The following is a 15,915-nucleotide window of genomic DNA, read 5'->3' as shown; positions in this document are numbered from 1 at the left end:
TGAAAGTGTAATTTGACTATTTGTTGATCTGAATCAAGGGAAAAAACAAGATTTTCCATATCATGTTGGTGCATTGAGATATAATTTCATTGAAATGCACTGTAAATGAACATTTCAAGGACAGGTTACTCTGTCAAAAACTTCATTTTTATAACAGTCTCTTGAAAAATCTATAAGTAAATCCAGTGATACAGATATCAAATAAGGGTCTTTTCAAATAGAGAAAGCATCATTGAGTGATATTCTATTGTCAGATCGGTGGGGTTTTGACATGCATGTTTCTTACACTTACATTTAATGTTGTGTAAAAGTTTACATACCGGTACTTGGTATTTGCTTGTTTTAATAGATTGTCCACTATTCTTAAACAGGAAATAGTTATTCATTTGCTCTTCAGGTGTGCCAGTAAGGCTTGCCACAGGGTAGGAAACTCACTCAAATTCTAGCCAGTCCTGAATACAATTTTTCAATAAATTTACCATATGGCTATATAAATTTTTGCTAAAATTGGCCAGTCCTTCCCAAAAATAACCAGTCATGGGCTGGCGGGCAGGCTACTATTTCTAACTCTGCTTGCCACCTTTCTGAATTCATACCTTTATGTTCATAGCTGAATGTTGTGATACATGCAGTGCAGTGCAGTTGTATTTCATCGTAGTAATTGACATTTTCAGTGTTACTAATGTATTTCTGTCTCCATCCAGCAAGTTTTAAAATGTCTATTTCATTTGCATATTTATACTGGTAGTTTGAATTTCTTTTCAGGAACTTTTGACGAGGACGTCACTTGAAACCCACAAATTAGATCTGATGGCTGAAATCTCCAGTCTGAAGATCAGATTAGCTTCGGCCGACAAAGACAGACGTGATTTAGATGATAGACTTCGAATTTCCCAGGTTGGTTGTTTAAAACAGTATATATCTTTATAAATTCTGAAATTGCTATTTTTTGTAAAGACTCATCATAAACAAGTTCATTGACTACCTATTTATTTGGTATGGAAGACCAGGAAGAAGTTAGAATGATTTAAAATTACATGTACTTCCTGGACTAACCCGTAACTTTGAAAAAAATGTCAAAGAGCCAAAAATCCCATTAATGGCTGAAATCTGAAACAATTGTAAAATAAATGAGTGATTGATGGATTGATTGATGTACTTAAGTGCAATTTATTGACCAAGGCCATATCACAGCCAGAACACTTGACAAACATGGAACATAAAAAAAATAGGAAAATTGGAGTCACTGATACCGTGGTTACCGAATTTGAAAATGGTATTAAGTTGTCTGGGCACTATTTGTGCCCTTCATCTTTACTTAGCATTTTATGGCTTTATTAGCATAGGAAAAATGGTTGAAATGAAGTATGAAATATCAATGAATTACTACAAATATTGAAAAAAAGGGGATTTTTTTATTATATCTTGTAAAGTATAAAGGACATTCATACTAGCTATACTGCCATTATCTGTCAAAGGAGCTTGGTGTGTTGTTATCCAACCCCAAGAAATAGGAAGAAGATGGTATCCTAGAGCAACCAAAATTGTTTACAGCATGTGCCCCATTCACCATACATTGTATATAAAGTCCCATGTCAAATTCGAAATTAGTCTGTCCAATTGCATATGAAAATTTTCTCTTTCTTTCCATATAGTAAAAAATGGCAAAGTCCTACACATCAGGAAGTTGATTTTTCTAACAATTTGCAAAATTGCGTACAGCATATGCCCTTTCTATACAATTTGATACCCATCCATTGGGAACCAAGATAATAGCAACAAAATTTGGATGAACAGGCAGACAGACTGACAAGGTGGCCCAGTAGTTACCTGCTTGTTGAGTTGGGCTTTTTTAAACAGGCAGCAGACTTCTAGACACATTAAGACAAAACTCCATTACCAGAATTGATTGGTATCAGCAGAATTAATTTGAATTGATTTGGAATAAATTTAGATTGATTTCAAGAAGTGAAGAACAGAGCATGTATTGCTCTGATGAATATTCTGATTTTTCTGAATCTGGTTAAATATCTACTTAACATTCTCATATGGTGGATACAAGTGTATGTCTCAATGAGATGTTAAGTACCATTCTGTATAAGAATCAGACAATGGGTGACTCATCATAATTGTCAATTTGGGCTTCTTTGCTTCATATAAACTCAATACATCTAGAAAACAACAGAAAAGCTATTCAGATTTTTACTGAAGCATCTGTGATGTAGAAATTTTTTTACTGTTTATATACATTGTATGGAAAAAGTATGGGAAAAAACTTCAACACTTTTTATGATTATTTCTGGAGGTTTTGAGGTATAAATACTCGGACCAAAGTGATAAAATCTGTTTTTATTTATTCATATCCCACACCTTATACACACTTATTAAAAAAAAGTCTTATATCCTCAAAACAGCATTTAGTTTAATTTTCTTGAATAAGATTAAAGCAGAGAATCCAAGTAAATCTTGCTAACGGACTGGCCAAGACTTGCTGACATGTTGTTGAACTTGAAACTACTGCCAGGGTTATATCAAACATATTCTATCATCACTCAGAAATTCTATGTCTTTGTGATAATATTGAAAGAAAATAATATCTGAAATTTTGAGCAATCTTTTGTTACAAGATGTTACATTTTTCTTGAAATTTTAGCAGTCAGGACCAGTGAATTGAAGGTTAATTGGAATTCTGGGTATTAAAAAGTCATAGGATTTGATAGGCACAAGATCAGAATTTGAGCTGAAATGGGATTTCTAGATAGGAAAAAGGACCTGCAGACAATGAATTTGAACTTATTTGTAAAACCTCTTTACCAACAACTAAAATTAACATTAAATAACCTGGTCTTATACATGTACATGTAGCTTTAGGTACATGTATTCTGTTAGGGCATGTAGCTACTTAAAAGTACTGACATAAAAGATAAAGACACTTGTTTCTTTGTCTCCAATGCATTACAAATTATGATTATTTTTCTGACAATATTCTTTCCTTTTGATCTCGATGAATCAAAATTTGTTGAAAGATGACCTTCAAACAATTTCCTTTTGATTATTTTCAACAGAGACAGATCAAGGAATTAGAATCGAAATTAGCTCTAAAGGATGCCGAGATCAACGAATTGCGACAGAGAATTGTTAGAAATGGGACGATGGTTGGATCAGATAGCAATGGTAATTATATTTGTTTGTGTGATCTGTGAGTGTTCTGGTGTAATTTTCATTCCTCGTCTCACCTGCTTCTGTTTTTTTTTAACTCCATTATATATTTTTTACAGCACATACATTGATGATGTTCATGGGATTGAGTTGGTCTTCATGAAATTGCAATACCTGTTGACCTCTTTTAAGATATTGAACTTGACAATTGTGAATTCTATAGTTATTGGTAGAAAATATGAATCTTTTTCATTTTTCCAATCATCTACCTACCTGAGGATCTTATAATCAAGGGAAGACCAACTCCATTCTCAGAACATTATCATTGAATGTGCTATAAATTCATCTATCTTTTAAAAAAGTAATATACATTACATATCAATAGTTCGTTTGAAATTTAGATCTTATTTTTTTAACATTTACTTCTTGTAGAATCAATACTCGATTTTTTAACAAGGCCTTGGATTTTAAACAGTAGATTTTTTTTTATTTCTTTACTAAATGAGCTTTGTATTCCTTATTTTATAAAAAAAAAAAAAAAAAAAAAAAAAAGCTCATAAACTACAGCACCTTAAACAAAGGGAAAAGGAAAAATTTTAAAGTGTTTAGGTAGTACTTACAGATATGCACTAATGATTTGAACTTAAATTAAGCCATCAAAAGCAGAAGAGGAACATTCAGTTTAGTGGAACCTGTTTAAATTGAACCTATTTTGGACTGAAGAATTTTTTGGTTTTACCCAGGATAAAAATTCATTTAAACTTATGTAAAGGGACTTCAAAAATTTTCTTGTTTAAACATGCTTTTAATATATTGAGAGTTTGGTTTAGTTTGGTTTCACTATGTAAAGCACTAGGTAGAAAAACTGTGGGACTTGGTTGTAGCCTTTTTGAGTACATCAACTTAGTCACACATTATCACAAAAGCTTTTACTTTCCATATTTAGCAAATGATCATTCGATTTCAGGCGACTTAAACGGTTCCAAGGACCGTGGACTTGAGCGAGAACGTACTTTAGATAGGTTAAAAAGAAAACGTAAGAAACGCCTGCTGAAAGCTGGACGTCGTTTTTTTCTCCCCACTTTTTCCTCTAACAATCCTAATCTAATCCTTTATTTTTTTTCTTCCTTTTAGTTTTTGGGTGGTTGGATTTTTTTGTTTACATAGATTAAGTATTCTGTGCTATTGTTGAAAGCCGAAGATGTCAATGTTGTGCCGACAAACTCTTGCATCATGTTGGCATCTTTGGTTTGTGAGTTCCTCAAGCTCCATGCAACATGACGTTCATTCCTCTCTTACTAATCACTGCAGACTAGCCTTTAAGAATTCTTTGACACTACTCAAGGCTGATTATGTTGAACAATCTGATAGCATCACATAAAATCATTTGTTTTTTTACCTGACATTTCAAGATTTTTGCAATGTCTGAGAGGTCTGTCTGCAGTGACTATAGGGAGTCTGAATGTCGGACACTGTTTGGAGCTTGTGAATTTCTGACAGTTTTATTTAGTCAGTTAGGCTTTGATGTCTGATAGCTGTCTTGGTTTTGCTCTTTTGAAACTTCTTTCATTGATTTAAAAAAGAAGGAATATATACTGAATAATTTGGTGTTGCCATGACAATATAAGAAACAATCCCATTAGTTGTAAATAATATTTAAGTATTTATCTGTATACTGGAAACTGGGAAATTTTTGCTCAGTCTTTTTAGTTGTTTCCTCGATCAATCTAACTTTGCAGTGTTTTAGATTTTTCTATCACTCCTCCGATGGAATTGTAATGTACTACAATGAAAATTTTTACAATGATTTCATTTTCCCATGATGCCTCACCTCATAAATTAAATTGTCATGGATTTCATAGTTTTCGTCTAAAAATAGCTGAAATATTGCTGCACGGGCATTAAACCCCAACAAGCAATCAATCAATCATAATTCACAGTATCAGTCATGGACCAGGGGAAGGCAGACTGTTTTCCGTAATTTTAATATGCAAATATTCAAAGAATATACATAAATTCTAAGTTTTCCTCTACATATTTGGCTGTCAGTAAAATTTGCTTCCTAAAATACAAAAGCACTCTGAGAAGAGGAAATGTAAAAGCATTAGAAACTGACTATGAAGTGAATGTAATAAAGATTTTCCTATTAAGAATGACCTAAGTTCATAACGATGAGTTTTCATGAATAAATTATGAATTAAATCCTGTAGCAATCAGTACACACTGGAAATTACCACGTGCCTTGGGTAAGTTTTAAGGTCTGTCAATCTGTCCACAAATCATTTCACCTACAGTAGTTTTGCATGCATCACAAATGCCGATTTTTTTTATTACATTTAATAGGTTAAAAAATGGTAATTAATTCTGATTTTGGTATTGACTATGTTGAGAAATGTGTATAAAAATCTGCTACTTTTGCCTTTAAGGAATATTACAAAATTAAAATTTGATATTTTCAATCTTTTTATTATTTTTAAGAACTTTCTTTTTAAAATACAATACATTGTACATGTATGTAATTTAAGTCTTAATATAAAGATTGATTGACTTTCATGTAATTTGCATTCTTTTTATACACTGTACATGTATTTGATTTCTTTCTCCACTGGCACAATAGGACAAATTTACATATGAACATTTAACCAATTATTTCCCTTGACATATACATTGAAAGAACAAAGTGAACTTGAAGTCAATCATTAAATCAGGTACATCATTTTTTCAAGCCTTTTGTTCACATAGAATGAATTATATAAAATATATTAAATCTTTTCTACACTGATTGATTGATTGATTTTACTACGGGTATCAAGAAGTCACATGACTTTATCAAGTAGTCTCAATCGACCAGAAGTGATATTGGAATTTGGGAACAATTTATAGAATCTTTTGACGGGAAGTACATGTTTACTAGTGATATCAAGAGTCAACACAGAATAGAAATTTGTTGGTATACTTCACTGTATGTAATTTGTCTAATATATGAGTTGTCTGTATTTGATCATCATGTCCTTGTTTTAAACTATTTGTTACATGTCTCTTGGTGATATGTAAAGTCTAAACAACATGTACAGAGAAACCTTTGTAAACTAAACCTCTTCAGACTTCAGAATTGGTTTGGTTCATGCTGGTGTTTAGTTTTCCAAGTTAAATAAGTACCATCTTTTAAAAAGGATAGCTGACACAGTAAAATTTGTTCTTTTTACTTATAATTTTCATCAGGTGATAACACATGGCACACAATTTCAAATTCCAATACAGTTATTTCTATATGCCAAGTTATCAATATTTGGCCAATCGGGAAACAGAACTTTGATCAGGTGACTTGCGTTTCCATGGAAGAGTGTCTTTAAGGTCTAAGGGTAAAAAGCGTAACTATACCGACTGTGTCGGTGAAATTTATTTTAACTTAGATGAAGAGACTTTAAAGTGTCTGGTTTAGACAGTTTCTAAGATTTTTCACTGTATTTTACATCTTAACAGCTAGCTCTAAAATGTGTATGTTTTTACTTGGAATATTATGTTATAACTTGCCTTCTGCATCCCCCATAGGTTAAATTGGTGGTCATAATTGCATTTTGTTTCTAGAAAATTGTTTTCATTTTTATGAATATATTTCCAAATGGAAGAACACTTCTTTGTATTGAGACACTTGGGATTTTCTCTGATAAACATTAAAAATTTATGATTTGTCGAAACTTACCTCAAAGTCTATCTTCAATGTTGCTAAAACTCAGAAGCAGTTTCTGATACTGGAACAGTATGATCAATATCTAAAATTGAAGTCAGTGATTTTGTTGAGGTATACCTATATTAAGGAGGTAGTAGGGTAAGGGACATTACTCATGAAGTCAGTGATATGTTTTTATTATATTCAATTTCAACAAAGCCTCTCAAGCTTTTGTTTGAAGCAGAATAAAATGAATCCAAGTTAATTAGATGCTTACATAAGATTGATGTAAAATACTGAATACAAATGTTTCAATGATTTTTAAGAGTTGTGTCCCTTACCCAAGATATACCTTCTTAATGGCTGTACACAATAGTATTGTTATAGATAGATGTTTATTTATTTGTATAGTTGTTTATTTTAGTTCAGTCTAGGTTTTGTATTTTGTTGCATGTAGAGTTTGTTTTGGTTCATTGTTTTGTTTAGTCTATTTGTACTAACTCAATTTGAATTGTTTACTTTTATGTTAGTCATAAAATAGAATTGAAGGTCGTTTATTTTAATTAAGTAAGTGTTTTAATTTCACATACAAATTTTCCAACCTCAAAAACTATTGCTTTATAATGCTCATGCAGTCAGTATGATTTAAAAATTCCTTTTCTGCACCAATTCTGCATCCAGCTTTAAAATATCATTTATACTCACTTTTTAGAAGCTACATATATTTAGATGTCAGTTCCATTATTGCACATATACAGGGCCCTGCAATTGACCATATGTTCTTGGTCTTTTTGCACATGTCCTGTTTTACTTAGTTTATAATTAATGGATCTTTCAATGAAGACATGGAATTTGATTCTAGTGAAATTTATGCTACAGGGTTTTCCACTGCAACATTTACAGTAGTTCTTCAGTAATTATGATGTTGAATAGCCACTAACCATAGAAATCTGGCTGAATACAGGGTCTTGTTGTGCAACTATGATCAACTCCTGATTTGATTCATATAAGGGATTTGCTTTTTTATATTCTGATTACATGTTTTACATATTCAATTTCAAAGTGCTTTCTGTTTAAAGCAGCTTATTTTTTGTTATAATTTTCCAATATGTTTTTCTACATTTTCATTCTTACATATATTTCGCATGTTTTCAATATTATGTCATGGATAATTTATTGTTAAGCATGGTAATGGCTTTATTTTTTCATTTTTCAATTATATGATTTATTGGTATCTTTTTTTTCATATCTATGTTCATGTTTTCTTTTACAGAATATGAAGTTGAAAAGTTAAAGAAAGCAGTAGATGCCTTGATGTTGTCGAATCAGGAGAAGGTAAGAAACAGGGTGGTCCTAATTTAGTTACAGCGCATACAATGATAATGTTTAGGGGATAGAATTTGCCTTCCTTGATTGCCTGATAGAACTTCCTACCTACCTATCCTCTTCATGCTTAATGACATAAAGCTGATACCAGATCCCTCCATTTGTGTAGCTATCTTTTTCACTTCTTTATAGGTCTTCCCCATCTTCTTTATGTCTCCCTCTATAGTCCTGCTCCAAGTCTGTCTTGGTCATCCCCTGCTTCTTTTTCCTTCTGCTGTTGTCCATTTCAGGGCTGTTTTTTTATGGATTCATTTCATTTCCTGATGACATCATCATAAAAAATCATAAACATGCATTTCATAATCCCACTGATCTGAAAATATAATTTCTTTCAAGGATACTTTCTCTATTTGAAAAGACCATTATTTGATCTCTGCATCACAGGACTTGCTCAGAAATGTTTCAATAGAATGTTAGGAAAATGGGGTTTTTGACAGAATTATCTGCCCATGAAGAAATGTTCATTTTCATTGCATTTGGTGAAATTATAACTCAATTTATAAAAAAGATATGGAAAATCAGGTCTTTTTTTCTATCGATTCTGATGGTGCAAATAGTCAAATTAAACTTTCAAAATGGTGTGATTTTTCATACCATGTTTTACTCACTGCCTGATTCTTATAGAGACTGACACTCAAATCTGTAAACCATTAATTAAACACAACAATTGAACTTATTCTAGATTTTTTTTTTTTTCAAATTTTAAGAACTTACAGAATCATGTATCAGTTGAACTCAAGAGTGAATTAGGTAACCAAGCACGAAAAAAATATAAAAATCATTATAGCTGTGTTCAAAGAAGTCAATTTCATTGAACAAAAGATGAGTTACTGTATGGCGGGTGTAAAATTTCGCAATTTTGAAGTAAAAAGGTATACACAAAATTTTGGTGTTTCTAATTTTGGCGAATGAATAGTGGTGCATTAAGTACTTAAGGAGGTAGACCTAGGGTAAGGGACACAACTCTTAAAAATCATTGGAACGTTTGTATTCAGCATTTTACATCAATCTCATGTAAGCATATAAGTAACTTGGGTTGATTCTATTCTGCATCAAAGAAAAGCTTGCGAGGCTTTGGTCAAATTGAATATGATACAAACATGTCACTGAATCAAGAGTTTTGTCCCTTACCCTAGGTCTACATCCTTAAGCCCAGAGTAAATGATTTATGGGATTTATTTTGGCGTGTTTTTTTTTTTTTATAGATAGACCGCTAAAATATGCCATAATTAGCACTCTACGAAAATTACACGTTCTACAGTATATTGTTTTTATTATGATACTTCACCGATATTATTTATCAATTTTATATATACTCGACGTCACATACAACACATTTTCAAATTGAAGCTCTACTTTTTAAACCGTCGGGACTTACTGCTAGAGTTGTCTCTCTTTTATTTAATCTGAAGGTAGTTCGCATATATGCATGAAGTGTTAGTACCAACTAGTCACTTATTAGCTTAAATCATGCGTAACAAATCCTTACGGGGAAAATCCCATACTAATATCCGCCATATTGGTCTCTAAGGGACGATTTATTTACAAACGAAGTTCGTAAGTTCCCGTCGAACTCTGGTGACAATCGTCTGCTTGATCAACTTCTCGGTATTGTACGTTGTTCGCGTAAAATAAATTAGAGATATCCGAAATAAAGCCGAAATACATTCTGGGTTCTTCGGTTTTTGGACAAACCATTTAAACGTAAACAACATCTCCTAGCAACCCGATCACTGTAAACATGGCCGACTTTTTACAAATATTGTAAATATTGGCACCAAGAATTAAAATCTGACCGGAATTTAACAATTCAATGTTTAGGGAGAAGCCGTTTGGCTAAACGAATGAGCAAGTCATTTAAGACAATTTAAACGACGGTAGGTGTCAATAAAGTCGTAGAAAATATTTTTATTCAAATTTTAACAGTATCTTATTTATGTGACGCCGAGTATAGTTTTATTGTTTCAAGTTAATTTGCCCAAGGACAAGATAAATTAAGATTTTTGTATATCCATTTCCATTATTGTAGAAATTTGATGAAATTTTGTTAAGTCTGAATATATAGACCCTTGGGAATTAGGAATGCATTGCATTTATTTGATTTCACAAAATTGTGCTCGTAATGCAATGTCATGAAATGAAAATATTTGCATAGTTTTCTTGTGGGTTATAGGGATATTTCATGTTAATGGCTTTCTATTGAAATGTCATGATTTAATTAAATGTACCTGATGTATCAAAAGCATTTATTTCGAACTGAAATATCATGGCAGAGAGGGGTATTTTTTTTGTAAATACTGCTCCCTGTCATGATATTTCAGTTTGAATAGACTAATATCAATTTATATTACTTTGAGTGATGGGACAAAAAACCTTCACAATGAATTCTAGCATGGAAAAAATTTGCATGTATGTTTTCACAAGAAAACGACACATTTTTTATGCATATACATGTACTCCATCAGCTGTAAAAAATATACTTTCCGCAACCAATCAGAATCCAGGATGTAATTATGTAAACTATGCAGTTGATCATTTCATTTTTTACAATAAGTTGGTTTGGTTCCAAAATGGAGACTTGGCAGTTAGAGTAAAATAATCAATTGTCTCTCCTTTTGGTTATTTTGCTATAGGGTCAAATACAACATGTCAATGACTCAAATCACAATAACTTAGACTGATTCAGGATATGACACTAACATTTTATTAACTTGGTTCTATTGGGCAAGTAAATAAAAATTCTACTTGCCCAAACCTAGGTTGTCGTTTAGTAAATGAATGTTGAAAAAATAAAAAAAAGAGATTTGGTTGTACTCTGGGCAAGTATAATTTAAGTTTACTTGTCACTTGTCCAAGGCAATGGAATAACCTTTAAGTATTACTCCACGTAAGAATCATGCAAAATGTGATTCATGGTTGGAAAGCCTACATATTTTTATTTTTGATATTTTGTTTGAAATGTCATAGTAAACTTAAAGTTAAATGTGGTTTTTCATATAACCCATGTTCATAGCAGATAAAAATTATATAGAATTCACTGTAGATTTCTAAATTAAGGGAGATAACTCTGTAAATGACACTCAAATACAAAAGAATCTATTGTATTTTTAACGTTGATTATCTCCTAAGAGCAGGCAGACATGAATGAATAATTACACATTTCACAATATAGACCCATAAAACCACTTAATTACAAAAATAAAAATATGTAGCCTTTTTTGGGGTGTATCACATTTTTCAGATTTTGCATGATTCTTACAAAGACTGTTACTTAACATCAAACCAATGGGAAATGATTTTATTTATGATTATAACATATTATGAGTCACTCTAATGAGATAGAATATGTGATGCCATAAGCAGACATTACTCTTTATATTTAAATCACAATTCAATATTTATTTTCCAGATCTAACCATGAAGATTTTTCTGTTGTATATATTGACTACTAACATTTTTTGTATTTTTAATATTTGATTTTTCTTTGGCATTTGTAAAATTGTGTGTGTTGAACCATGCAAACAGAAAATTGGTTAAGATATGATCTCTGAACTTTAGCTGTTCCTTTTCTCCTGTTTAGTTTGTATGTCAATATTTTTCAGGACAAAAGAATAGATGAGATGAGAAAATTAGTGAGAAAATATAAAAAGATAGAAGAAATGGTTGTGCAGGCACAGGGTAGAAAAGGTATAAAAATATGCTTAAAGAAAAACTTTTTTATAATGAAACCTGTGTAAACCTAACTCCTTTTGGACCATCAAATTTGTTTATTTAAGGAGGTAGACTTAGGGTAAGGGAAACAACTCTTACAAATCATTAGAACGTTTTGTATTCAGCATTTGACATCAATCTCATGTAAGCATCGAAGTAACTTGGATTGATTTCATTCTGTTTCAAAAGAAAGCTTGATTGGTTTTGTTGCAATTGAAAATGATACAAACATATCATTGATTTCAAGAGTTATGTCCCTTACCCAAGGTCTACCTCAAGACAGATTTTTGGATAACAAAGGTTTGAAATACACTTGAATTGATATACAGGGACTGATAAAAGTGTGTGGTTAAGAAGGGTTTTCAGATTATTTAGGGTTTGGTTTACGCAGCTGTAATTGTACTGCCACTTTATCTTAACATGATACAGTGTTACACCGTCAATGATATTACATGTATCTTATCTTTGATAACAAAAAATTGTCAATTTGATGTGAGCAAGGTATTATTTGAATTTGAAATAGTTTGAAATTTAGAAAATGACAAAAATAATCATTTCTAAAAGTAACCCTTACTAAAGGGGTTAGTCTTGCTTGCATGGCTAAGAGGTAAGGTTAGTTAGATAACAAAAGGCAAGGAATTTTTATGTAAAAGCAAATTTCTAATATAAACATTCAATTATTTAGTATTTTCATGGAAAATATTGTAATTTTAAACAAAACCTCCCTCAAATCTAAATTTTTATGTGGTAGATTCAAAAATCTTCATTGATTTTTTGGGAGTCTCCACCCTAATATTGGAGGGTTAACAGATATGCCTCAGAACATCACATCTTGCTGTCTCAGGAAGGCTGTGATGCTTTCTTTTATGATTTCAAAACTGCCATTATTCTATAAAGATGTAAAAATTTGTGTAAAGTGACCATTGACCTCTGACCCTATTTTACATTTTATAGCATTAGATGATATGATGATAAATGTAGAAGACGATACAAGTTCTACCAGTTCAACAACACCTTCCTTATCTGACCCAGCAAAAGATGGGGTATGTAAAATGGCAATTTATAACATACATGAAGAAGAATAAAAATGGCATTTTGTTATTAAGGTGTTTTTTTTTATAATTAAGTAGCACTCCAGCTGAGAATCATGCAAAATGTGATATATGGTTAGAAAGCCTACATATGTTTATTTTTGATATTTTTTTTTAAATGCTTTAGTAAACAGAAATTAACATATGGTTTTTCATATAACCCGTGCTCATAGGAGATAAAAGTTATATAGAATGCACTGTGGGTTTCAAAATTAAGGGAGATAACTCTGTAAATGACACTCAAATACAATAGAATCTACTGGATTTTCAATGTGGATTATCTCCTAAGAGCAGACAGATATGAATGAATAATTACACATTTCATGTTATACACCCATAAAACAACTTAATTACAAAAATAAAAATATGTAGCCTTTTTTTGGCATGTATCACATTTTTTAGATTTTGTATGATTCTTACAAAGACTGCTACTTAAGTGATGTAATTTAGTTTTTTTATTTACTTTTTTGTTTCAAAACCAAAGTTATTGATGTAATTTAGGCACACACAAGAAAACAATATTTATATTGCAACCATTCTATTTGCGCTGTCAAAATGCATTGAAATTATATTTACAATTGATATACAGTCGCTGAGTGATTATAACTTTTCTGTTGTGACTTGTTACATTGTTTTGAAGTTGCTGGGATGATGTCCGCTTCGAATAAAAGTGTTGTTTTCCTTGCTTAAAATATCATTTTTTGTGAAAAATTTTGTTGCAGCATTAAGACAATGACATTGCTCTGACTAGACAAAAAAACTTTGATATAGGAATTAGGCTTGAGTCAATGAAACTGCTCTGCATTTTCTTGCGGTTCTTTGCCTCAGCTGTATATCAGTTTTATGTGAAGTCACTGTACTGTTATTGTCTCATTATATACATGATTCATAATACTTGAACAGCATCAATACACCCCCAATATAGATATTGGAACAACTATATCAGATGGATTCCTTTGAAAGCCTCAGGAAATACATTTTATTGTTTACTTCATCTTATGAATTAAATGATAAGATACCTAATACAAGTTTACATGCAACCATTTCTCTGCTTGATTAATCAAAGTTTTTAGATAAGGTAGTTATGTAATCTGTTTTGTATTTAGATTTAAGGAGGTAGACCTAGGGTAAGGGACACAACTCATAAAAATCATTGGAATGTTTGTATTCAGCATTTTGCATCAATCTTATGTAAGCATCTAATTAATTTGGATTCATTTTATTCTGCTTCAAACGAAAGCTTGAGAGGCTTTGGTGAAATTGAATATGATACATGCATATCACTGATTTCATGAGTTACGTCCCTTACCGTAGGTCTACCTCCTTAATCATGAATTTATTGTTTGCAGTAGTTTTGTAGCTTTAACTGATTGAAAGCTTTACATAGCCTATGAGGAATAATTTTTTTGAAGAGTTTGTCCTCTATGAACATTTTAGAATGAAAAGATATGGATAAACACGAAAACACCCATGGGGCAATAATCTTACAGTAGTGATACAGTTTATTCAAAATTTATTCTGAGAATCCCATGAGAGGCTAACAATAAATGCTCAGTCAAACTGGGTATCAGACAGGTCCACAGAAAAGGGTCAGGGAAGTGAATTTTAAGTAAAAATGCCTTTAAAAATTGGTTTAAAATTGTTTAAAAGTATGCAATTAAAAAGCAAATGAAAAATTTAAAAAAAAAATTTATAGTAGATTCGGTAAACTTAATTTATTCCAAAAAAAAAAAAAAGGACAACCCTTTACCTATCCTATCTCACCCCTGTTAGCTATTGTCACATTTTTCAATGATTTCACTAATGTAAGAAATATGTATAAGTGGAATGCTCGGTTGTAGGCTGCGCCTAACTCATTACTGCATATAATTAGCATGAGATTTTGATGCTGTTGATACACAAACATATGAATTATTGTCAAAATAAATTAATTTCAGATAAATACTGTAATCTGATTGGTTAAAATAATTTCGTTATATCTCAGTGGATAAAAAAATATTGACACCCCCCTATTCAGTTAAATTCAGAGCTACTTTTCTCGTGCTTAAAGATAAAAAATATGTTTTAAAATTGATTTATAAGAATTGGCTATGAAAAAAATTTTGTCTATTGAAAAATAACACAGATTTTCCATGTGCATATTTTGTTTGTTGCACTTCGCGCAATAAACAATATGCACATGGAAAATTTATGTTATTTTTCAATAGACAAAATTTTTATTTCAGCCAATTCTTATTTGTTTTGTATTATACCCCTCTAAACATGTTGGTGATTTATTGGAATCATCTGTCCATTTGTCCATCCGAAATTGGATCCCAATGGATAGATTGACTCCCAATGGATAGATTTCAAATTTTATATGTTGCCTTAGACATATTGGGGCATGCATTGTAAGCAATTCTAGTTGCTTTCAAATAACAACTTCCTGTATGGGTGGGGTCATACATAGCACAATAACACATGCAACTTCTTGTAAAAACATGTATTGTCTGATACAAGTTTTATGTGTAAAGTAATATAGCACTTATTATTATTTTATTTTCTATATGCAGTTTGATGACAAGAACTATTCATCACCAAGTGCTACTAGTACACCAGGTAAACTCTATATTCTGAAGGCAAACACAGGAATTAGTAGGTCCAGTAAAATCTGTCATAACCAAAAGCTGAATTAATCAAAAACCTGTCTATATCAGATTCCTTCTGAAGTCCCTACATTCCAATTTCAGTATTATTTAAACCTGTTAAATCACTCACCTTTCTAAACCATACAAATCCTTTATTCTGAAAGGGGGTTTGGTTTAGACAGGTTTCACTGTATGCAGATGGTAAATCTGGAGACCAACACAGTTTGGAACTTAAAAAAAAAAATGTTACAAAGATCAAGTGCCAAACAAT

The 15,915-nt window shown here is 31.4% G+C and overlaps 1 protein-coding gene across 11 annotated transcripts in view; it reads left to right on the top strand.

Moving 5' to 3' along the window:
• LOC148610382 (liprin-beta-1-like) overlaps positions 1–15,915 on the top strand; it is an 84,805-nt gene that overhangs the window by 39,256 nt on the left and 29,634 nt on the right. For 8 of the 11 annotated variants that reach the window (XM_088542971.1, XM_088542973.1, XM_088542975.1 and 5 more), the window contains 7 exons: positions 766–897; positions 3,066–3,174; positions 4,127–4,195; positions 8,103–8,164; positions 11,818–11,902; positions 12,881–12,969; positions 15,570–15,615. In XM_088542971.1, the coding sequence (XP_088399097.1) occupies positions 766–897; positions 3,066–3,174; positions 4,127–4,195; positions 8,103–8,164; positions 11,818–11,902; positions 12,881–12,969; positions 15,570–15,615 (592 nt within the window). Of the gene's footprint in view, positions 1–765; positions 898–3,065; positions 3,175–4,126; positions 4,196–5,369; positions 5,406–8,102; positions 8,165–11,817; positions 11,903–12,880; positions 12,970–15,569; positions 15,616–15,915 lie in introns of all 11 variants that reach the window. The other 3 variants (XM_088542976.1, XM_088542968.1, XM_088542966.1) reach the window with 2 other exon arrangements.

The sequence above is a fragment of the Perna viridis genome, chromosome 8 (genome assembly GCF_037379345.1).
Source record: "Perna viridis isolate PV_CMFRI_1.1 ecotype Kerala chromosome 8, ASM3737934v1, whole genome shotgun sequence".
Classification (NCBI taxonomy): Eukaryota; Metazoa; Mollusca; class Bivalvia; order Mytilida; family Mytilidae; genus Perna; species Perna viridis.
Note: the sequence above shows the minus strand (reverse complement) of the source record. Positions and strands in the feature narration are given on the sequence as shown.